Source organism: Amblyraja radiata, chromosome 2 (assembly GCF_010909765.2).
Source record: "Amblyraja radiata isolate CabotCenter1 chromosome 2, sAmbRad1.1.pri, whole genome shotgun sequence".
Taxonomy (NCBI): domain Eukaryota; kingdom Metazoa; phylum Chordata; class Chondrichthyes; order Rajiformes; family Rajidae; genus Amblyraja; species Amblyraja radiata.
This window is the reverse complement of record NC_045957.1, coordinates 50,955,531-50,981,691: the sequence shown is the minus strand read 5'-3', so window position 1 is coordinate 50,981,691 and position 26,161 is coordinate 50,955,531. Positions and strand designations below refer to the sequence as shown.

Sequence of the window (26,161 nt, the reverse complement as noted above, 5' to 3'; positions counted from 1 at the left end):
ACACAGTGAATGGCAGGGCTCTGGAGAGTGTTGAGAGCAGAGGGATCTAGGTGTGCAGGTACATAGTTTCTTGAAAGTGGCATCACAGGTAGATTGTGTGATCAGAGAGGCTTTTGGCACATTGTCCATCATCATGGGAGTATTGAGTATAGAAGTTTGGAGCAAATATTACAGTTATTTACGACATTAGTGAGGCCATATTTAGAGTACTGTGTTCAGTTTTGGTCACCGAGTTATAGGAAAGATGTTGAAAAGCTGCAAAGGGAGCACAGAAAATTTATTAGGGTGTTGCCAGGATCCAAGTGTCTGAGCTATAAGGGGAGATTGAGCAGGCTAGGATTTTTTTTCCTTGGAGCCCAGGAGGATGAGGGGTGATCTTATAGAGGGTTACAAAATTATGAGAGGAATAGATTGGGTAAATACATAGTCTTTATCCCTGGGTAGGGGAATTGAGGACCAGAGGACATAGGTTTAGGGTGAGGATGGAAAGGTTTAATAGGAACCTGAGGTACCTATTTTTTACACTAAGTGTAGTGGGTGTATGGAGCGAATTGCCAGAGGAGGTAGTTGAAGCAGGTACTAATGCAACATTTAAGAAACATTTAGACAGGTACATGCTTAGGATAGGTTTAGAGGGATATGCCCAAACGTAGGTAGGTGGGACTAGTGTAGCTGGGGTATGTTGCTCGGCATGTGCAAGTTGGGCCGTTTCCACGCTGTATTGTTCAAAAGATGCAAGCATCTGGTTTAAATGCCAGAAATAGATTTTTTTAAATGTCTACAATTCATGCAATTATAGTGAATACCAAGCAATTAATGCACTCCTTAGAAAAGATTACAGGAGTGACCAATGACAAGACTACATACCATGCACGCAATATCCAAAGTTAAATTGTCAGCCTCTAGAATCCGTATCTTTTTTAAATGTGACCCCAAGTTCAATACTTTTCCATGAGAGGAAACATCAGCCTGCCAAAAATCCTCTAGATTTTTAAATGAAGTCCCCTATCTTCTGAACTCCAGCCTGTCCAATCTTTCCCCAAAAGATAATCGCCTGTTCCAAGTATTACCCTAATAAATCTTATTAACTGTTTCCCTTATATTTACAGGTTTCCTTAAATAAGCAGGCCAATACAGTAAACAACTTTGTACCATCACCCTTTGCTTCAAATCATCAAGCCAACTTATGTATCCAATTAGCTAACTCTCCCTGGATCTTATCCGATCTAACTTTCCAGAGCAGCCTCCAATGAGGGACCTTATCAAAAGTTGTGCCGATGTCCAATAAAGACCAGGTCTACCACCCTTATCTAATCGTAATATTCTACTGAAACTAACTTTTGTAATCATATTTGAAAATAATAGCTGCAAAATTCAGGAATGAAGTGAAAAGGCTGCTAACATTCTCTGGAATGGAAATGTTAAAATAGGAGTTTCAGCACCTTGGCTGTGAGACTAATCTTTTCATCAGCCAACTCCAGTGAACCTGCTTGTGCCGTTTCCATTCATTTCAAATGCATCAATGCCAAGCTAAATTTAGCAACTTGTGTTATCACCAAAAGCTTGAAGTCTGCACTAACTATAATAATTGCTGAACACATAATTAATTCCAACTTTTGCTACAACAAAACTTCACAGAGAAATTCTGAACACGAACAGCCTCCTGGATAACTTTGTGGGGATGTATACAATCACTTGTACAATACTACAGTGCAGCAGTTCAGAGAAAAATCAGGAATTAACGTCTAAATTTCTAATCTATAGTAAGATGACTTTTGGTTTCGATCTGTTGTGTAAAATATGGTGGGCATGAACCTGTGGTGGGCATGAACCTTACAATTACGATGCAAGAATGGCCAAATAGGGATTTCTGCAGGGGATTAAACAACGGATGGCATACCAACAGTCTGCTATTATTTCAGCTGCTTTTCTGATATACAGTTCATCTCTTCAAATACCATTTTGCTAGGTCAGCCATATAAAAAATTAGATCTTATTTTAAAGGTACTTCATTGCATAAAATCGGTTGCAGAGCAAATGTTGGGTGTGAAATCGAAACTTTGTCTCTTATTTGGTGATATTTTTTACAAGAGCCATTTTTAGACGTTACAGAGTTTTGTTATACCCTGTGTATCCAAAATGTAATCCTATAGTTAATAGCTGGTTCAGGATTGCCTATTTCTATATTAACCAAAATATATAACACGACATTAATGGGTGTCCCATCTAAACACTTCTTACAAAGGGGATGCCCAAATTAAGGAATCTTGGCATTTCAAACTATATTCATTTTCCCCGTAAATTTTACATGCTCCAAATGAGTGCTGTGCTATTCAATTAATAGATTGTGTTCCGGGCAAAATAAAGTGATCAATTCCTATTTAACACGCTAATTCCGCTGCTCCAATAGTCTGCCGTTCACTTATGAACTGGCATTTGATACATGAACTTAATGGCAAAATGAAGCTGAAGAGAATCAAGTTAGACCTTCAGAAGCACAGTGCAGCATGAAACATTCACTTGACAATTTAACTAGTCTGTTTTAAGGAAATTCAATATAAATTAAAACTCAATGATTTCAATTAAAAGATAATTGATTACATGTTGTTTGAAGTGGCTACATCTCATCAAGTAATAAATGTAGAAACAAAGACTGTCAGATGCTGTTTTTTCCCCAAGATAAACATAAAGTGCTGGAGTAACTCAGCGGGTCAGGCAGCATCTCTGGAGAAAAGGGACAGGTGACGTTTTGGGTCAGACCCCTTCTTCAGACATCTGACCCGACCCGAAACATCACCTGTTCCCTTCCTCCAGAGATGCTGCATGACCCGCTGAGTTATCCAGCATTTTGCGTCTATCTCAGCAAGAAAGTTTTCCGGCAAGTTGCAGCAAATACTGTGCTTTGTTTGGCAAGTCTTTTACCAGATTTTCTATTTAAATTTAATCTTTGATAAAGTATTTATGTTTACACATGTCTGATCTCTGAATAATATACTAAGACCACAAGTAAATCATGTAAAGATTGAATCCACTTCTCAGGTTGACTAACTTTCATTTGGTTCTGTTCTTTGTTGTTGAGTGGGTCCAACTATGAGGATAGTTTTGAGCCTTGTCAAGTTACACTTTACTACCAGATGGTGACGTTTAACTTAGTTGCTATAGAATCATCATCAACATCTCAAACTGGCAGTCATCTCAAGCCATTGAAAATATTACTCCATTTGGCATATAGTGCCCTGAAAACACATTAATAATTTACCATGCTTCTGCCTATCAGATGCAACTAAGTGCTGAGTCTGGGCAAGCTGCCACTGGCATTCTCTGCCTTTGCAGCTTTGTCTACAATTCAAAAGTTACAAATATATTTCAGATCAAAATGCAACTCAAACCTTTGTTGATTGACCCAACTGAAAAAAAATTAAAACAAATTCTACAGTGAAACAAGAAATAAAATTAGCTAATTTGTTCTCTGCTAGGTCATCTAACCACATTTGTCATGAATTAAACTTGCCCCTGCAAGTTGAAATTATTTAAAATGTTTTCAATGGCAAGTTATTGACAGTGAAAGCAGCTAATTCCATAAGGAAAAGAATGCACCCTGGGCTTCAGGAATTGCTTTTTCCATAAACCAATCATCCAATCCAATCCAATCCAACTTTATTTGTTAAGCACTTTAAAACAACCAATGTTGACCAAAGTGCTGTACAGAAGAATAAACAAGACATCATAAACAGACAACATAACAGCTCAGATGATGCGCAAAAATTACATATGAAATACAACAATAAATTAAAAGACATAAAACATGAGTAAAAATAATAGCCACGCAATAAAAGCAATCAAAATATGAAATTAAAGAGTGCTTTAAATAGAAAAAAAATAATTAAGCTTTCGTACATCCATAGAAAAATTAAAATTAAGAAAAATGACACAACATATTGTATAATTCAACACAAATCATAGTCATACAGCACGAAAATAGGCCCTTCAGCCCAACTTGCTGAAGATGCCCCATCTAAGCTTGACCCATTTGCCCACGTTTGGCCATATCCCTCTAAATAGGTATGTTACAAAACTTACCTTCAGCGGCGCTGCAGTTCTGCCACTGGCCGTGTGCGCGAATTCGGCGCCTTTGAGAGGGGGGCATGATTAAAATGCCGTTTCTCCTGCCTGTCGGAGTCGATTTTCTCAGGCTGCTAAGCTGCTGCAGAGAAATCGCTCTGACATCCGTTTTATGAAGTTTTTTTTAAAACATCGCTGGATAATTTAATTGCTGGAGTAAAATAAAAATTGACTTCTAACGCCGTCAACGCCGACAATGGGACGGATCTCCCGTACGAGACAAATAAAGGTGAACCGTTTATTTCACATATAAACTTGCTTCTTCGGATTACTTTAATCCAAATTTTACGTTGCGAAAATGTGATTTAGGCCCCATATGAACCGCAGTGTTTTTCTTGCCGATATGGGGTTTAAATTCACCACAACCGCAACGTTCCAATCGATCGCATTCCACAAAATCCCACTCGCAAGATGATTTAAATGGCCATTAATTTACGGGAATTAAACACTAAATTCCTTCCATTTGGCCTATAAATTCATGACAATGAGATTTAAAAATCATGTTACATTGTGAATTTTTGTGTGAATGTTATTTGGACACTTTGGCTATTTAAAAATGTTAACCTTTTCTTAAGAAATGGATAGAAGTTTAGATCTAGTAATTGAATTTTGTAATTAGCTACAATTAGGTAACTAACCAATTATATGCTTTAATTTCAGGTCATCCAAGTAAGATTGTTTCATATATGTTTCAGAATGCTTCAATCTATAATAACTGAAAATTTCATTCAGTTCTCTTAAATTTTAAGAAAGTTATGGGCTTTTGACTGTCCTCGATCACAGCTTTTGAGTTAAGTCAATGGAAAAGCAATGGGGAACAAGATTTCAGAGTAATTTCAGGTATGGAAATGCCATAACATTTTTAATACTGAAGATATGAAAGTGAATTAGGTATCAAATTAAACTTCTTTTTATGCTTTATCTGATGGGATAAATTGCAGACTTGATTTTTTAAATCTCAAAATTTTGTAACATTGCTACTCTAAACCTTTCCTATCCCAGTACCTGTCCACGTGTCTTTTAAATGCTGTTATTGTATCTGGCTCAACTATCTGCACTGGCAGCTTGTTCCATATACCCACCATCCTTAGAGTGTAAAAGTTTGTATTGTCCTTCTCATCTTAAACCTATGTCCTCCTGTTTTTGATCCCCCTACCCTTGGTAAAAGACTGTGCTTTCACCCAATCTAATATCCTTATGATTTTATACACCTCTACAAGATTACCCCTCAGCCTCCTGCACTCCAAGAAATGAAGTCCTATCCTGTCCAATCTCTCCCTTTCACTCAGCCCAAGTCCTGGCAACATCTTCTTAAATCTTCTCACAAAAGACCAAGGAGAAAAAATTAAAATGCAACTAAGATGGTTTTGAATGAGGAGAAAGAAAGAGGACAATTAAAAGTAAATATATTGTGTTTTAAATGTTATTTATCCCCATCTACAACAGAGGCATCACGTGTAATGGATGTACGTAAGTTAACTTTCACTTGAAAGCAAACAACATTTATCTAATGATAAAAAGGTTACTTAAACTACAATGAGAATACTTATCTGAACTTGCCATAAAGTTATTTCCCGAACAAAATGTTATGTCATTGAAGCACTTTAATAGTAAAATGAAATCTTTATGAAGCTAACAATGGAACTGCATAATTCAACTTGTAGATGTTTGAATGCCCAACAGCAAGGTGACATGCCTCAATGACTACTGATCAGTGGCGCTGATGTCTGTTGTAATTAAATGCTTTGACAGGTTGATTATGTTGCATATCAAATCCTGTCTTAGTAAGGGCCTGTACTCACTACAAGTCGCCTACCGCCACAACAGATCAACAACAGATGCGATCGCTCTGGCTCTCCCGGCCCACTTGGAACAGGAACACACAGGGTCTGGCTGTTGTTCATCAACTACAGCACTACACACTATTATTGTCAAAATGAGGGAACTACGTCTTTGCTTCTCCTTACAAAACTGGATCCTCAACTTCTTCATCAATAGACATCAGTAAGTATGAAGTGGTAACAACACTTCCTTCTCGCTACCAATAGGTGACAAACAACATGGGACCCAGTACCAGTCCCTGCAGCACACCATTGAATCCAGGGTTTCATTCTGAAAAACAACACTACATTAATACCCTGACTCTTACCACATGTCTATTTTGTACCCAGAATGAGCTAGCCAATTGGTATTGACTTACTTGTATAAACTAATAGAAACATAGAAAATAGGTGCAGGAGTAGGCCATTCGGCCCTTCGAGCCTGCACCGCCATTTGATATGATCATGGCTGATCATCCAACTCAGTATCCCATCCCTGCCTTCTCTCCATACCCCCTGATCCCTTTAGCCACAAGGGCCACATCTAACTCCCTCTTAAATATAGCCAATGAACTGGCCTCAACTACCTTCTGTGGCAGAGAATTCCACAGATTCACCACTCTCTGTGTAAAAAATGATTTCCTCATCTCAGTCCTAAAAGTCTTCCCTCTTATCCTTAAACTGTGACCCCTAGTTCTGGACTTCCCCAACATCGGGAATAATCTTCCTGCATCTAGCCTGTCCAACCTCTTAAGAATTTTGTAAGTTTCTATAAGATCCCCCCTCAGTCTTCTGAATTCCAACGTGTACAAGCCGAGTCTATCCAGTCTTTCCTCATATGAAAGTCCTGCCATCCCAGGAATCAGTCTGGTGAACCTTCTCTGTACTCCCTCTATGGCAAGAATGTCTTTCCTCAGATTAGGAGACCAAAACTGTACGCAATACTCCAGGTGTGGTCTCACCAAGACCCTGTACAACTGCAGTAGAACCTCCCTGCTCTTATACTCAAATCCTTTTGCTATGAATGCTAACATACCATTTGCTTTCCTCATTGCCTGCTGCACCTGCATTCCTACTTTCAATGACTGGTGTACCATGACACCCAGGTCTCGTTGCATCTCCCCTTTTCCTAATCGGCCACCATTCAGATAATAGTCTACTTTCCTGTTTTTGCCACCAAAGTGGATAACCTCACATTTATCCACATTATACTGCATCTGCCATGCCTTTGCCCACTCACCCAACCTATCCAAGTCACCTTGCAGCCTCCTAGCATCCTCCTCACAGCTAACACTGCCCCCCAGCTTCGTGTCATCTGCAAACTTGGAGATGTTGCATTCAATTCCCTCATCCAGATCATTAATAATCATTCTAACAAGAACGTGTTGGCACTAAACTCTTCCCATCTCACTTTTGAAAGCCTCCCATTTGTCATACACCCCTATACGTGCAAAATAGTTTCAATCAGTCCTTGGAAGTTCATTTCGAATGCCATCAAAACTAGCCCTGTCCCAATTTAGGACTTTGACTTGTCGACCAGTTCTATCTTTTTCCTTAACTTAATATGATCGCTGTTCCCAATCTTTGCCAACGTCTCATACCCCCAACTTCGGTCATTTGCTCTGCCTCATTTCCCATAAGGAGGCAGTGTGCTGTCTCCACTTGAGTGGGGGCCACCTACATACTACACAAGAAGACTTTCTGAAAACAACAATCCCACATTATGGCAATCCCAGTCAATATTCTGGAAGTTAAAAATCACCTACTATCATTCTTACATATATCTGAAATCTCCTCATGCATTTGGTCCTCCAATTCATGCTGCTATTGGGACCTACAGTGCATTGAGAAAGTATTCAGACCCCTTCACTTTTTCCACATTTTGTTACATTACAGCCTTATTCTAAAATTGGTTAGTCATTTTTTTAAATCATCAATCTACGCACAATACCTCATAATATAAAAGCGAAAACAGGTGTTTAGTAATTATTGCAAAATAATTAAAAATAAATAACTGAAATATCACATTTACGTAAGTATTCAGACCCTTTGCTGTGACTCTCAAAATTGAGCTTTGGTGCATCGTGTTTCCACTGATTATCCTTGAGATGTTTCTACAACTTGATAGGAGTCTACAAGTGGTAAATTAAATTGATTGTACATGATTTGGAAAGGCACACACCTGTCTATATAAGGTCCCACAGTTGACAGTGCATGTCAGAGCAAAAAACAAGCCATGAAGACGAAGGAATTGTCTGTAGACCTCCGAGACAGGATTGTGTTGAGACACAGATCTGGGGAAGGGTATAAAACATTTTTTGGAGCATTGCAGGTCCCAAAGAGCACAGTGGCCTCCGTCATTCATAAATAGAACTTTGAAACCACCAGGACTCTTCATAGAGCCTGGCCAAAATGAGCAATCGGGGGAGAAGGGCCTTAGGATAGAGACCTACTAACATATTCAGGGAGGTGACCAAGAACCCGATGGTCACTCTGACAGAGCTCCAGAGTTCCTCTGTGGAGATGGGAGAAACTTCCAGAAGAACAACTATATCTGCAGCACTCCACCAATCAGGCCTTTATTGTAGAGTGGCCAGACAGAAGCCACTCCTCAGTTAAAGGCACATGACAGCCCGCTTGGAGTTTGCCAAAAGGCACCTAAACAAGATTCCCTGGCCTGATGAAACCAAGATTGAACTCTTTGGCCTGAATGCCAAGTGTCACGTCTGGAGGAAAACAGGCACCGCTCATCACCTGGCCAATACCATATCTACGGTGAAGCATGGTGGTGGCAGCATCATGCTGTAGGGATGTTTTTCAGCGGTAGGAACTGGGAGACCAGTCAGGATCGAGGTAAAGATGAACGGAGCAAAGTATAGAGAGATCCTTGATGAAAACCTGCTCCAGAGTGTTCAGGACCTCGGACTGGGGCAGACGTTCACCTTCCAACAGGACAACGACCTAAAGCTCACGTCCAAGACAACGCAGGAGTGGCTTTGTGACAAGTCTGTGAATGTCCGTAAGTGGCCCGGCCAGAGCCCGGACTTGAACCCGATCGAACATCTCTGGAGGGACCTGAAAATAGCTGTGCATCGACGCTCCCCATCCAACCTGAGAGAGCTTGAGAGGATCTGCAGAGAAGAATGGGATAAATTACCCAAATACAGGTGTGCCAAGCTTATAGCGTGATACCCAAGAAGACTTGAGGTTGTAATCACTGCCAAAGGTGCCTCAATAAAGTACTGAGTAAAGGGTCTGAATACTTATGTAAATGTGATATTTCAGTTATTTATTTTAAATTATTTTGCAAAAATTTCTAACCTGTTTTCACTTTTTTATTGTGGGCTATTGTGTGTAGATTGCTGATTAAAAAAAAAGAATTTAATCCATTTTAGAATAAGGCTGTAACGTAACAAAATGTGGAAAAAGTGAAGGGGTCTGAATACTTTCTGAATGCACTGTATAGTACTATCCAATCAAAGTGATCACCCCCTTTTCATTTCAACCTATCACCCACAGATAAAGGCCTAGATAGAGTGGGCGTGGAAAGGATGTTTCCAGTAATGGGAGAGTCCAGAACCAGAGGACATAGCCTCAGGATAAAAGGATGTACCTTCAGAATGGAGATGAGTAATTTCATTAGACAGAGGGTGGTGAATCTGTGAAATGCATTGCCAAAGACGGCCAAGTCATTGGGCATTTTTAAAGCAGAGATTGATAGATTCTCGATTAGCAATGGTGTCAAAGATTACAGGGAGAAGGTAGGTTTATGGGGCTGAGAGGGGAAAATAAATCAGCCGTGACTGAATGGCAGAGCAGACTCGATGGGCTGAATGGCCTAATTCTGTTCCTATGTCTTTTGGTCACCTAGCTTCACTGGGCAATTCTCCAGGAAAATCCTCTATTGTACTGCCATGTTCTCCCTAATCTACAATGCCAGTTGCCTCTTCGCTTACCCTCACCTCTAACATTCCTGTAGCATCTGTACCCCTGATCATTGAACTGCCAGTCCTGCCCACGCGGTCTATTTTCCCATAGTTGTTGCCTGACCCGTTCATTGTTTCCAGCACATTTGTACTTATGCCAGACATTCTTGGTTGCTAAGGTTTGTAATCAACATCACCCAATTCAAACAAACGCATTTCAGATCAAAGCACTTTGTAAAGCATAATTCATCAAAATCTATCTGATGTCACGTGGTCAGAGGAAAAATAGCCATGGTGTGAGATTATCTTTTTGAAAAATTGATGACGAGCAAATTCACATTAAAATACAACAGGGCAATACAGTGATATTCATGTCAAGGTCAAAGTAAGAGTTTGTTACTATTATTTTCGTAAACAAATAATGCTAAAACTCATACCAGGACATGTTTTTATGGAAGTTGGCAGTGAAGTTCATCCATGCCTGATACATCATTAATTACTGCAACAGTGTGTCCTTCATGCTTGACTCTCTTTGTGTGCCACTCAAAGATTACAACTTAATAATAACTACTTTAATTCAAGTTGCACAAGATGAACTGAATAGTATCCCTGACAAAACATTGTTAATGCAACTTGTCCATGGGCCAGTTAGACATCATGGTTGTAGATATTACAAATAATTTTATAATCAGGGATTAGCTTATGCTGACTGCCTTCTAATATTTATTTTAGTCATATTCACCTTATTTATCCAGCAAGTACAACTATTGGTGAGTCACTGATTTTGAAGTCTGTTGTAAACAAATGACAAACGTTGAACAGAGGTTCTTAAGAACTTTCTATTTTAAATACAGTATTATGCTCAGATGCATTTACAGCTTCTACTCCACAGTTCCCCAAATCTAAACAGGTACTTCCCACCAGAGACTCTAGAGGCAAAAGGGACGGGCAAAAAGTCTGAAGCAGCAATGATAGTCAGCAAAATGGAGTGAAGTTCAGGATTCCAGAGTTTCACAGACTCAGGATACATCAAGGGGAAACTGGAAATAGATGCAGATTTAATTTTACACAGATTTTAAGAGGGAGTGCTTTAAAAAAAAAAATCATGCATTTTTAAGGCTAGCATGACACTGGCAGATATTGTATTCCTTGTGGTTCAAACTTGATACCATAAGATTTGCACATGAGACTTATCACAAACATTATTTTTCCAAAATAAGCCCTAAAAGATCAGCAAAACTATTGCAAAAGCCCATGTTTTCTTTTGGCAACAACTTTAATGAAATTATGGCTAAATAAGCACAATAGTAAAGCAACACGGGGGTTAGCAGAGCAACTATTTTTTTTAAGAACAAGACTTGGCTCAAATTGTTAAAAGGTCCAAAGAGGACTAAATCATTAATATTGCAGCTTGAGAAAATAAGACATTTTTGTTGTTCTTCATATGTGAAAGCATTTTAAAGAACTACTAGACCAAGTGGGACCCGTTGAGCCCCATTCCCCCAACGCAATATTCCACCACTCACCCATAGCCCCCATCTGCGCAGGCGCCGTTGACGGGTTTCCGTTGTGACACCGGAGATGCCCGTTGTGACACGAGTCACGGCAAGCCTCCCCCAACTGCGCCTCGCCATCCCTCTTCCTACCCCTATCCTCCTCCATTGCCCCTCATCCCCAGCACTCCCTCCCCGCCCTCCATAATCTCTCTCCCTTCCCTACCTCCTCCTCTCCATCTCCCTCACCCCCCATCCCAATTCCCCCACTGCCCTCCTCTCCCCTCCCTCTATCCCCCACTCCCCCCTCCTCTCCCACTCTTCCCCCTCACCTCCCCTCTTTCCACTCCCTACCCCCCTCCTCTCCCTCTATCCCCCACTCCCTATCTCCCCCCTCCTCTCCCTCTATTCCCCTTCCCTACCCCTTCTCTCCCTCTATCCACTTTAAAAAAATAAATAAAATTACGTGGCGGCGCCTTGTGGTAGCGTCCACTGCAGTCCGTCTGTCTTTTCTTTTTGTCCTGTTAGGTGTATGTTTTTGGTTTTATTTTAATTTTATTTTTAGCTGTGTTTTTGTAGGGGGGCAGGGTGGGGGAAACTTTTTTACTGCACACGGACTCAACCTTTTTCCTGTCGAGTCTCCGTTGTCGTTGGGGCCTAACATCGTGGAGCCGGCTTCGACCCGACTTCGGAGCTTCGGAGTCTCCGGCTGCAGGCCCCATGGACGGTCACATCGGGAGCTCGTGGGTCCCTGGTGGGAGACCGCTTTTCGGAGCTCCCGCAACAGCAACTTCTCCCGCCTGAATTGACGGGTTTAAATCGACCTTAGGTCCTTGCATCGCCCGTCGTTCCTTACTTCGACCGTAGGTCCTTACATCGCCCGGAGCGGCTTAAACGGCCGCGGGACTTACTATCGCCCGCCGGGAGCACACCACAGGACAATGGTGAGTAAGGTAGGCCAAATATTATAGCACTAACATGTACTGCTTTGTCGTCGTTTCGTGATCACACACGCATACATACAAACAAACAAGATGAGAATTTGAGTAATATATAGATAAATATAGATGTATTTGAAGTACAGGGCACAGCTCAGGATTAAAAATAAATTTCTCTTGAATGGTGATTAGATTTAAATTAACATCCTTCTGAAAATTAATTCACCTGCATGCATTTAAGTCATGCCTGGGTCTGTTCAGTTAATCACGCTCTTAGAAATGAACAAATCCACATATTGAAAATATACATTTTTGTAAATAATAATTTTTCAGGTATCACTGACAAGGCCAGGATTTATTTCCCACTCCTAATTACCCCCGATATGATTGGATGATATGAATTGTTTAAATATACATGAAGAAGTCAAGCACATGGATGGACCTGGATTCACATAAAGACCCAAACAACGTAAGCATAATTTATTTCTTGCCCTGAAGTATATTACTAAACAAGATAAATTGTTAAAGCAATCTTTTTCATTATTACTAAAACTAGTGTTTGCAGATTCCAGATCAATCACAATTTAAATTTCAACGCTGCCAAAGTGGTATTTAAACTTGGGTTTTGAATATACACATACATATCTATAATGGACCGGGAGGGGGGGGGGGGGGGGGGGGGGGGGGAGAATGACATCCCCCGTTATTACCAATTGCCCACTATAACCAAAAAGGGTTAATATGTAAAAAGGGTTAATATGGTTAAAAACAGTCAATGAACATACACTACACAATAAATCAAGTCAAGTCAAATCAAATGTATTTGTCACATACACATACAAGATGTGCAGTGAAATGAAAGTGGCAATGCCTGCGGATTGTGCAAAAAACTACAGAACAGAATAGAACAGAATCCGTATTTACATATTTTAAAAAACCAGCAATTTAAAAAAGACACAACACAACAGTAAATTGGTACAGTAAATGAGTTGCTGGTGAGATAAGAGTTTACAGTCCCAATGGCCTGTGAGAAGAAACTCCGTCTCATCCTCTCTGTTTTCACAGCATGACAGCGGAGGCGTTTGCCTGACCATAGCTCCTGGAACAGTCCGTTGCTGGGGTGGTAGGGGTCCTTCATTATGTTGCTGGCTCTGGATCTGCACCTCCTGGTGTATAGGTCCTGCAGGGGGCGAGTGTAGTTCCCATAGTGCGTTCTGCCGAACGCACTGGTCTCTGCAGAGCCTTGTTGTCTTGGGCAGAGCAGTTCCCAAACCAGATTGTGATGTTGCCGGACAAGATGCTTTCTACATCTCCTGAGTAGAAGCAATGAAGGATCCTCAGAGAGACTCTGAATTTCCTCAGCTGCCTGAGGTGGTAAAGGTGCTGCCTTGCCTTACTCACCAGTGCGGCAGCGTGTGATGTCCATGTCAGATCCTCTGTGATGAGGACTCCAGGTATTTAAAGCAGCTCACCCTGTCCACAGTAGCCCCATTTATCTCCAGTGGCGTATACGTCCTCGGATGTTGTACCCTTCTAACGTCCACAATAAGCTCCTTGGTTTTTATGGCATTCAAGAGGAGGCTGTTGTCCTGACACCAGAGTGCCAGATCAGCCACCTCCTCCCGGTAGGCCTTCTCATTGTTATCGGAGATCAGGCCCACCACCACAGTGTCATCAGCAAACTTGATTATAGAGTTGGAGCTGAACCTGGCAACACAGTCATGTGTGTACAGGGAGTACAGTAGGGGGCTAAGAACGCAATCCTGGGGTGATCCTGTGTTCAGGGTGAAGGTGTTCGGTGTATTTCTTCCCATCTTGACTACATGGGGCCTGGCAGTGAGAAAGTCCAGGACCCAGGCACACAGGGGAGTGTTAAGCCCCAGTTCTAGCGGTTTCTCAGCAAGTCTGGTGGGGATGATCGTATTGAAAGCTGAACTGATGTCAATGAACAGCATCCTCACATAGCCCCCCCCTTCTGGCTGTCAAGGTGAGAGAGAGCGGTGTGCAGAACCTGGGAGACCGCATCATCCGTGGATTAGTTCGGAATAGTACCTTGAGACTGCACAGTTGTATAGCGGAAGAGTTGCTACCTTACAGCGTCAGAGACCAGAGTTTAGTCCTGACTTTGGGTGCTCCCTGTGGCAGCATGGGTTTCCTCTGGGTGGTCCAGTGCTGGTTCTATCCTGCACACTGTGAGTTGTCCCTAGTGTGTAGGATAGAACTAGTCTATGGGTGATGGTTGGTAACACACCATGTTACCAACCAGGTCTGTGTCCAAGATGGCTGCCGTGAAGAGAGAGTGGACGCTGGCACGATTTGGTTGCCGCTGCTCTCTTCACACTGTGTTTTTGATTTTCTGTTTTTGGATTGAATTCTGTTTTTAATTTGTGTCATTGTGATGTCTTTAATTACTTGTTTTACTCCGATTATATGTTTTTATTCCGATTACTATGTAAGGTGTCCTTGAGATGTATGAAAGGCGCCCATTAAATAAAATTTATTATTATTATTATTATTATTATGTTTCCACGCTGTATCTCTAAAGTAAACCAAGCTAAAATGGTTCCAAAACATCTATAGTATAGGTGCTTCTGGATTGAATTTGTATCATTAATTCTCTGTCAAAGTTAGCTCAAAGTACTGCAGTACAGACTTTCTAAATATATTTTTTAATATGTATGTACATTGCCCTCCATAATGTTTGGGACAAAGACCCATCATTTATTTATTTGCCCCTGTATTCCACAAAATAAAATATGTAATAGAAAAAAAAAAAATCATGTGGTTAAAGTGAACATTGTCAGATTTTATTAAAGGCCATTTTTATACATTTTGGTTTCACCATGTAGAAATTACAGCTGTGTTTATACATAGACCCCCATTTCAGGGAACCATAATGTTTGGGACACATGGCTTCACAGGCGTTTGTAATTGCTCAGGTTTGTTTAAATGCCTCCTTAAGGCAGATACAAGAGAGCTCTCAACACCTAGTCTTCCTCCAGTACTTTCCATCAACTTTGGAAACTTTTATTGCTGTTTATCAACACGAGGACTAATGTTGGGCCAATGAAAGTCAAAGAAGCCATTATGAGACTGAGAAACGAGAATAAAACTGTTAATGAGACATCAGCCAAACAGTAGGCTTACCAAAATCAACTGTTTGGAACATCATTACGAGAAAGAGAGCACTGGTGAGCTTACTAATCACAAAGGGACTGGTAGGCCAAGGAAGACCTCCATAGCTGATGACAGAGAATTCTCTCTATAATACCGAAAAATCCCCAAACACCTGTCCGACAGATCAGAAACACACTTCAGGAGTCAGGTGTGGATTTGTCAATGACCACTGTCTGCTGAAGACTTCATGAACAGATATACAGAGGCTACACCGCAAGATGCAAACCACTGGTTAGCTGCAAAAATAGTAAGGCCAAGTTACAGTTTACCAAGAAGTACTTAAAAGAGCAACTAAAGTTCTGGAAATTGGTCTTGTGGACAGATGAGATGAAGATTAATTTATATCAGAGTGATGGCAAGAGCAAAGTATGAAGGAGAGAAGGAACTGCCCAAGATCCAAAGCATACCACCTCATCTGTGAAACACGGTGGTGGGGTGTTATGGCTTGGGCATGTAAGGCTGCTGAAAGTACTGGCTCACTTATCTTCTTGATTATACAATTGCTGATGGTAGTAGCATAATTATTATTTTTTAAGTTGACATGTTTTTTTTTTGCGTGTACTTGCCTGGCCTCACAACGGGGACCCAACGGCTCCACAGCCGGTAGGTTTCCTTCTACTTTACAACTGCCTCCACGGGTACTCTGTTCATTTTATTAACTTTAACTTAATTTCAGCGGTCAACGGCACAACTTTGAACGCGGCAGCCGCTCATAGAAACATAGAAAATAGGTGCAGGAGTAGGCCATTCGGCCATTCGTGCCTGCATCGTCATTCAATATGATCATGGCTGATCATCCAACTCAGTATCCTGTACCTGCCTTCTCTCCATACCCCCTTGGTTTCTTGGTCCTTGATTTTGGTCCTCCAAAATATTCCAAATGGAATTTAAACTCACCAATGCAGTAATACATAAAGGAAATCTGTTATAGTTTGGGAACATCAACAATCAGCATTCATTGCTGTCTGCCTTTGCCATTTAACTACTTTGGCATAAAATGGCATGTGTGTATTTTATTTTAATTTTTGCAGATTTTTATAGTTAATGTTCACAATCACATCACTATCCTATGTACTGATGTGAACGTTGAATATAGCATTTGTTTCCACAATATTTAATAATAGCACGATTATATTAACCATTCACATTCAATGGTATTGAACAGCTTCAGTGAGGTATAGGAACGACGACAAATTAGAAAAAAACAGGTCCTCTAGTAGTGCTAGAGGTGGGCTGCAGTGTTCTGTTGGCAAAGTAGAATTAGGGCTGTGTAGGTTAGTTCAAGAACCTGATATTTGTAGGAAAATAACTGTTCCTGAACCTGGAGGTGTGGGACCAGGCAACTGGAGTCTACTCGGGCTGCATGGTGGTGTAGCGGTAGAGCTACTGGCTTGTAGTGCCAGAGGCCAGGGTTCGACCCTGGTTACGGGTGCTTGTTTGTAAGGAGTTTGTACGCTCTCCCCGTTACCTGTGTGGTACCTGTGTGGGTTTTCTCCGAGAACTTTGGTTTCCTCCCACACTCCAGATACGTACAGGTTTGTAGCCTAATTGGCTTGGTATAAATGTAAATTGTCTCCAGTGTGCATAGGATAGTGTTAGTGTGCGGGGATCACTGGTCGGCGCGGACTCAGTTGGCTGACGGGCCCGTTTCCGCACTGTATCCCTAAACTAAACTAAACTGGCCCTCCTCCCCGGTGGTAGCATTGTGTAGGGGGCGTGGCTGAGATGGTGAGGATGCTTGATGAGATTGACGTCACCTTCCCGAGGCAGCACCTCATGTGGATGCTGTTGATGGAGGGGACGGCTGCACCTGTGATGGACTGAGCTGGATCCACCACCACAGCCTCATACATTGGAGTTGCCATATCAGGCCATGATGCAACCAATTACAATACTTTCTACAGTACATATGTAAAAGTTTATAAGAGGGTTCGGAGACTACTTAATTTCTGTGTTGAATGAAAAGTTCTGTTTTAAACATATTAATTGAAGATGTAAATAGTATACTGTGACCATGATATAATGTGGTGCGAGAAATCTATATCAATAAACAATTTAAGGTCCAGAATTTTGATCGTGCCGGTAAACATATGCTAAATAACCAGGTACAAATTATCCTATTGCAGTTCTATCCACATCTGAAATTCATTCAGTGATTTGAATATTTCAGCATTTCTAATCCTGCTGTATTCCACATGAGCAAGATTATTTCAAAAATCCATTATTCCATTTCTCACCGGGAAGAGCATGATAAACATAGCCGACATAGGTGCGGCTTGGCAGCTAAATGGTGGCCCACATGTCCAGGAATTGATGCCGCAAGAAAATAAAAATATTCTGCATTGACGACTCCTAATTAGAGACGGTCGAAAACTTCAAATTCCAAGGAGTCAACATCAATAGACAATAGATAAAGACAATAGGTGCAGGAATAGGCCATATGGCCCTTCGAGTCAGCACCGCCATTCAATGTGATCATGGCTGATCATCCACAATCAGTACTCCGTTCCTGCCTTCTCCCCATTTCCCCTGGTTCTGCTATCTTTAAGAGCCCTATCAAGCTCTCACTTTAAAGTATCCAGACAACCAGCCTCCACCGCCCTCTGAGGCAGAGAATTCCACAGACTCGCAACTCTCTGTGTGAAAAAGTGATTCCTCATCTCCGTTCTAAATGCCTTAACCCTTATTCTTAAACTGTGGCACCTGGTTCTCGACTCCCCCAACATCGGGAACATGTTTCCTGCCTCTAGCGTGTCAAAACCCTTAATAATCTTATATGTTTCAATAAGATTCCCTCTCATCCTTCTAAATTCCAGAGTGTACAAGTCCAGCCGCTCCATTCCCTCAGCATATGACAGTCCCGCCATCCTGGGTATTGACCTTGTGAACCTACACTGCACTGCTTCAATAGCATGAATAGCACCAACAACTTCTCCTGGACCACTCATATTGAAGCAAAGACCAAGAACACACACCAACGCCTCAACTTCCTTAGAAGGCTTAGGAAGTTTGGTGTGTCCCCACAACAAATCTCACCAACTTCTACAGATGCACCATAATAAGCATGTTATCGGCAGACATCACAGCTTGGTTTGGGAACAGCTCCATTCAAGACCGCAAGAAATTGCTTCGAATTGTGGACACAGCCCAGACATTCACACAGACCAACCTCCCTTCCATTGACACCATTGATATCCCGCACTGCCTTGGCAAGGCCAGCAGCATAATCAAGGACGACTCGTACCCTGGCCACACCCTCTTCTCCCCTCGGTTAAAAGGTATAGAAATGTGAAAACGCCCCTGGGAAAACCCCTAGAATCATGGAGTTTTTTCCCAGCTGTTATCAGGTAACTGATTCATTCTACCACAACTGGAGAACAGTCCAGAACTACTATCTACCTCATTGGTGACCCTCAGACTTTCTTTGATTGGACCTTACTGGCTTTACCTTGCACTAAACGTAATTACCTTATCCTGCATGTATACACTAAATGGCTCGATTGTAAATATGTATTGTCTTTATGCTGACTGGTTAGCACGTGATAAAAGCTTTTCACTGTACCTCAGTACATGTGACTACAAACTAAACTTTTCTGTTCATGGCCCAGTCTGAGGAAGTGTTCCGACACAAAATGCTGCCTGTCCATTTCCTCCAAACATGCTGCCTGATCTGCTGAATACTTTGAACAGGTACTTTGGATCTGTCTTCACTAAGGAGGACAATCTTCCTGATGTACTAGTGGCCACAGGATCTGGGGTGACAGAGGAACTGAAGGAAATCCACATTAGGCAGGAAATGGTGCTGGGTAGACTGATGGGACTGAAGGCTGATAAATCCCCAGGGCCTGATGGTCTGCATCCCAGGGTAATTAAGGAAGTGGCTCTAGAAATCATGGACGCATTGATGATAATTTTCCAATGTCCTATAGATTCAGGATCAGTTCCTGTGGATTGGATGGTAGCTATTGATATCCCATTTTTTAAGAAATGCGGGAGAGAGAAAACAGAGAATTATAGACCAGTTAACCTGACATCGGTGGTGCGGAAGATGCTGGAGGCAATTATAAAAGATGATATAGCCGCACATTTGGATAGCAGTAACAGGATTGGTCCGAGTCAGCATGGATTTACGAAGGGGAAATCATGCTTGACTAATCTTCTGGAATTTTTCGAGCATGCAACTAGGAAAATGAACAAGGGAGTCAGTGGATGTCATGTACCTGGACTTACAGAAAGCATTTGATAAGGTCCCACATAGGAGATTAGTGGGAAAAATTAGGGCACATGGTATTGGGGGTAGAGTGCTGACATGGATGAAAAATTGTTTGGCAGACAGGAAACGAAGAGTAGGGCTTAACGGGTCCATTTCAAATGGCAGGCAGTGACTAGTGGGGTACTGCAAGTCTCGATGCTGGGACTGCAGCAATTTACAATATACATCAATGATTTAGATTCTTGGTTTCTTGGTCCTCCAAAATATTCCAAATGGAATTTAAACTGGAGGTGGATCCCTTTAGCCACAAGGGCCACATCTGACTCCCTCTTAAATATAGCCAATGAACTGGCCTCAACTACCTTCTGTGGCAGAGAATTCCAGAGATTCACCACTCTCTGTGTGAAAAATGTTTTTCTCATCTCGGTCCTAAAAGATTTCCCCCTTATCCTTAAACTGTGACCCCTTGTTCATGCGCACTTTGGTAGAATAGGTCTAACAGGTCCACACTTGGTCTAGTATATATCACTAAATTTCTCATCTTGTACGTTTGTCTGTCTGTCTGCGTGCAAGTGAGTGAGATTCTGAAACTACGCCAAATGGTACATGATAGCGTTACCATTTTTGGACCACCTTACTCACCACTGTCTTGTGGTGCGGCGTAACAAAGTTTTGTTCAGATTGATGGTACATTTTACAAGTTATTCACATTTTTAAACTTTAAAAAATCCAGTTTGAGAAAAATTATTTGAAGTTGCTGTGGCAGGTACCAGCTATGACTTCACAATGGGATCTAATTTACATAAACTACCCGTGAGCAATGTTCCAGTCCACAATTACATCAAAATGGGATAAGCAGCTTCCACCTCAAGGGGGGTTGGGAGGGGAGAGGGATTGAGGGAGAGTGAGATTTAAAAAAAAAATTAAATCCAAATTTGAGAAAATTAAAAACTATTTCCTCTGCAGCTATGACTTCACAATGGGATTGTAATCCTACCAGCTGCAATGTTGCAATCCCGGGACACTCAGTCCTGCAATGTTGCAATATTTTTTTTAAATATTCCTGGCAGCATGGAGGGAGGGTGCATTAAAAAAATATATTTTAAAATTATAATACACTGATTTTTTTTAAAATTTAAAATAAGGGAGTGAGAATAATGAGCAGCCCCTGTGCAGTTGGGGGCTATGGGCGAGTGGTATAATTTTGCTTTGTGGATACGGGTTGCGTTGGGAGAACGGGTGAGTGGTGGAATCTTGTGTTGGGGAACGGGTTGCGTTCGGGGACCAGACGTCTCTTGGGAGCTATGGGTGAGTGGTCGAATATTGCATTGGGGGAACGGTTGCGAAGAGGGACCAGACCTCCCATGCGACAGGGACCCAACGGTTCCCAATTGGTTTAGTATATATATTACTGGAACTAGGCCAAAACGGTACACGACAGCACTACAATTTTCAGATCACCTTACTCACAATTGTCGTGGTGTCGTTTATACTAAGTTTCGTTCACATTGATGTTATATTTCACGTTATTTACATTTTGAACGTTACAAAATCCAGTTTGAGAAAGAATCACTTCAATAATAATAATAATAATAATAATAATAATACATTTTATTTATGGGCGCCTTTCAAGAGTCTCAAGGACACCGTACAAAAATTTAGCAAGTAGAGGAAAAACATGTAAGCGGAATGAAATAAATAGTAGAGACATGACTAGTACACAAATTAAAGGCAGAATTCAATTCAAAACACAATATGAGGCAATTCAAGCACAGATGACATGGCGGATGTGAGGCTCAAGGGAGAGGGTGGAATCAAAGATCACGCCAAGGTTGCGGGCCTGGGGAGATGGGGAGACAGTGGTGCCGTCGATGGTGAGAGTGAGGTTATTGATTTTGCTGAGTGTGGATTTGGAGCCTATGAGGAGGAATTCTGTTTTATCGCTGTTGAGTTTGAGGAAGTTATGTTGCATCCAGATTTTTATAGCTGCAGTGGCAGTTACAGCTATGATGTAAAAAAGGGATCTCATTTGCATAAACTGCCCATGAGCAGTGCTCCACCCGACAATGACATCACAATGGGATCTCATTTAAATAAACTGCCCGTGAGCAGTGTTGTGTGTGTAGTGGAATACGGGAGAAGTTTCATTTACAAAAAAAAAAATCCAGAATTTTCCTTGGGGGGTGGGGGGGGTGGTGGTGGGATGGTGAGCGCCGCCGCCGCCCCCCAGGTGGGGATGATTGATTGGTGGGCGCTGATGTCGCCCCCAACACGAGGTTTCTTTTACAACAAACGGAGGGAGAGGTGAGGGAGAGAGTGGGTAGGAGGAGAGGGGAAGGAAGAGGGAGGATGAAGAGGAGGGGGAGGGAGTGCTGGGGATGAGAAAAGAGCCACGCCTGTGCAGTTGGGTGCTATGGATGAGTGGTGGAATATTGCGTTGTTGGATTGGGGGAACGGGTGAGTGGTGGAATATTGCGTTGGGGAACGGGGCCCCAAAGGTGCCCACTTGGTCTAGTATACATATAAAAATAAGACCACTGAGAAAGTCTGTGCACTGCACTACTTGAGTGGTGCTAGCAAGTGGAAAACTGCAGATGTAATGCCCCTATTCAAAAAAAAAAAGAGTTGAATGAAAAGTAGCAAGCTGCAGACCAAATTAATCTGTAGGAAGGAACTGCAGATGCTGGTTTAAATTGAAGATAGACACAAAATGCAGGAGTAACTCGGCGGGACAGGCATCATCTCTGGAGAGAAGGAATGGATGATGTTTCGGGTCGAGATTCTTCTTCAGTCTGAAGAATGGTCTCGACCAGAAACGTCACCCATTGTTGCTCTCCAGAGATGCTGCCAGTCCCGCTGAGTTACTCCAGCATTTTGTATCACTTATCTGGTTTGCTCTTCCATTTCTACCAAATGCACCCCTTCTCATGTCACTCGTTCATCCAGCTGAAGGAGATACAACATTTGTCTTTTTAACCTCTTCCTTACCCAAAATCCAGGGACCCAAGCAGTCATTGCAAGTGAAGCATCAATTCACTTTTGCACTTTCCGGTTTAGTGTATTTTGGTGTTCACCACGTAGTTTTCTCTACGAAACTGTGCAAATTTTTAAATCGCGCGCGCTTATATCCATGACGCGTAAAAGGCAGGCCGACTGCGTATGGGCGGCGCGCTGTGGCGCATAGTTACGCACGGTGATGTAATCATATGTCACCACACTACACGTACGAGGTCAGGACGTCAGCGTGCGACTGCAGGACGTCCGCATGCGTAAGCGATATGCCACGCCGGTGGCGCGCGAAGATTTCGTGCAGCACAAAATCTTGGGAGCACCACGCGCAACTCCACACTCCTCCATGCCTCTCCATGCGCCCGTCCCGTGCTACCCACACGCTACCCGTGCGCCACAACGTCACGACCAAATTTTGGGAAGTCGCGTAAATGGCGTGCAAATGACAGCCAAGTGGGACAGGCCCTTAAATCTTTATCCATCCACAGAATTAACATAAAACTTCTCCTACGCTACTTAGTGAGAAAACACATGCAAATGTCGGTGCTGCAATATGGAGACTTACCACCTACTGTAGCCACAACTAAAATCTTAGTGCACATCATGGACTGAACTGTCACCAGCATTAGAATTTAGTTTATTTGTATTCTTGGCGAGGACACTTCACCAGTCCTTAATACTTGAATAACATTTCCTTTAAGGGGCTGTCCCACTTGGGCAACCTAATTGGCGAGTTTAGAAGAGTTTAGGAGAGTTTGAAAAAAATGACATGTTGAAGACCTCCTTCGACTATGTTGAAGACTATCTACGACTAACATGCCGACCTACGACTAAACCTACGAGTAAAAAAAGTATCGATTTTTTCCATGGCAACCTTTTTTTTACTCGCGGGCATTTTTTAACATATTGAAAAAATGCAGCAACCTAGCTGAGGCCTCGAGTACGTGGAGACCATTCTTGAGCATGAAGGAGAGTTACGAAGACCTCCTACGACCTCGTGTCGACCATGCTGTGAGTATGAGTTGAGAGCAAACTCACCAGAACTCGCGGATTAGGTCGGCCAAGTGGGACAGGCCCTTAAGGCTGACAATAAAGAGCTAATTATGAAACCAGTTTAATAATAAAGCAGCAGATTGGTAAGTGTTGGAAATGAGGAAAATTAGGTTTGAACCCTAACAACAGACATTCGTCTTGGTGTTAGTGTTCACATCTAAATGTCTCTTAATCACTTAAAGATGTTAAAGGAAGTCCAGCAAGGTATTTGCTAACCTGTATGAGTCCTTCTGTGCCGCTGCAATTCGTCACTCCGTGTGAAACGTTTGCCACAGAAGAGCCAATTGCACACAAATGGTCTCTCACCAGTGTGCCAGCGAAGGTGTGCCCGTAAATGGGATGTTTTACCATAGACTTTTCCACAGCCTTCCATATGGCAGATGTGCTGTTTCTTCTTCCCTGGCTCATTGGAGGCTCTGTTTAAAACAAAAGTTACAGAATGAAGGTAGCAATGAAGAAACAGCCAACATTTTCTGTAAACTAGTCACTCTGTGGAAAATAATAACACATAATAAAATGAGTAGATTTTCCAGCATTTCATCTTTGCTCAATATGCTGCTGAAACATTAAAATATAATTTTAATGCTTTCCAAAGCCCAAAGATTTTCTATTGGCCTGAAATCCACGAGGATACTTCAGCCGATTTCTGACAAACTCAGTGGAACAGCTGCTCTGCACAGACCTGCATACATTGGGATGCTAACTTTAAGTTTGCTTTGCCCACATAGCAAGTATCCTCCTTATTTTAATGGCAATAAGCTATAAGAGTAAATATTGAAGGAATAATCAAAAGCAAAAGTAACAAAATTCATAAAGAGGTGAGTGTGTTTCACTTAAAATGGTCGCAACAAGACTATCTGACACAACTTTAATTATTTGTCCCCATTTCTAAAAATGAGGCGCTTTCACGATTGTGCTATTCTCAGCCACAAAAACTGTTCAATGGACAGAAATGAATAATTTAGGGACCCCACGTTTCTCTTTCAAATGCTACCTCATATATTGCTTGCAATTTTAGCTTTAATCTGGACCAATGTCAGATTAACCTACTTGGAGACTCACTTCAGCCAGGTAGCAAGAAATAACACATTTAACTTCCATTCCACCTGCAAAGTCTGCCCCCTTGAGGAGTCAGTGGACTAGTAGACCAGGACAAGTATGCAATCCTCGTCACTTGGCTAAGCCTGTCAGCACAAGACTGCTTTGTATATTGCTCAAAATACAGGTAACACATGGAAATATACAAATGTGCTACAGCTAAAGTAAAAAGTATTATTTATTAGTTAACTGGGAACTATTGTATTTACCAAGATTTTGTGCGGTTGGAATAGGTACTTTAAATCAGTAGTAGCCAGTGCCATCTTCTTCACTGCCGTGTGCTGGGGCAGCAAGGCTAAGACCACAGACGCCAATAGAATTAACAAATACAATAGGAAGGCTGGCTCTGTCCTGGGGGTGGAATTGGATTAATGGGAGGTGGTCTTGGAGGGGAGAATGCCCCTCAAACTACGGAGCATCCTGGACAACACAGCTCACCCCCCTCCATGACACACTGATCAACCTGAAAAGTATCTTCAACAATTAAGCCCAATAATTAGAAGAATAATTGAAAGAATTTTAACTTTTAAGTCGGAGGCATGAATTTTTATTACCCAGGAACCATCAGTCTCAAGCCGCGTTTATTATTTGCCTTGGCCAACCAGATTATATGGCCAGGAAACAAGCAAATTATTCTTAGTCTTGATATTCCCCACCACTTAAAACTGCAGTCAACACTCTGAAGGTGTTAGGATGATCTGTACACCACTGATCTCATGTTATTAAGGACAGGCACAGCATGTAGTCTCGGGATACATTACGGGTCCTTTTTCCGAGGCAAATATCCAAGGATGACCTGGTTCCACTCCATTTTCTGCTCATTAAGCAAGGGGCTTAATGAGCAGAAAAAAATGGATTTGGGAGACCTGGAGTAGGGAGGGCTGGGAGATGAGCAAACGAGGACAGGGTAATGAAGGTAGTGGGAGAAAGCGGTGAGCACAGGAGAAGAGAATTATGCAGTGGGGTTGGTTATTCTACTTAAAATTTAAGAATTCAATGTTTATGCTGTGGAATTGTAGACTACCAAAGCAGAATACGAGGTGCTATTCTTCCAGTTTGCATGTGACCTCACTCTGGCAGTGGAGTGGGCAGAGGGAAGAAAGTCAGCATGCGAATGGAGAAGATAGTTAAAATGTTCACCATCCGGGAGATCCAGTAGACCTTGGCAGCCAGAATGCAAGTGTTCAGCGAAACAGTCACATAGTTTATGCTTGGTCTCAGTTGCTGCATGTGAGTTATCGCATGGCAGGGTCAGATCGATAAAGAACCTTTAAGTTCCAAATTATTGATTCCTTCACTGGGGTAAATCATA

General features: G+C 41.9%; 1 protein-coding gene across 2 annotated transcripts in view; it reads right to left on the bottom strand.

The window, feature by feature from the left end:
- Window positions 1–26,161, bottom strand: part of sp4 (Sp4 transcription factor) — a 75,538-nt gene that overhangs the window by 5,470 nt on the left and 43,907 nt on the right. For both annotated transcript variants that reach the window (XM_033046105.1, XM_033046115.1), the window contains exon 5: window positions 23,968–24,167. In XM_033046105.1, the coding sequence (XP_032901996.1) occupies window positions 23,968–24,167 (200 nt within the window). The remainder of the gene's footprint in view (window positions 1–23,967; window positions 24,168–26,161) is intronic.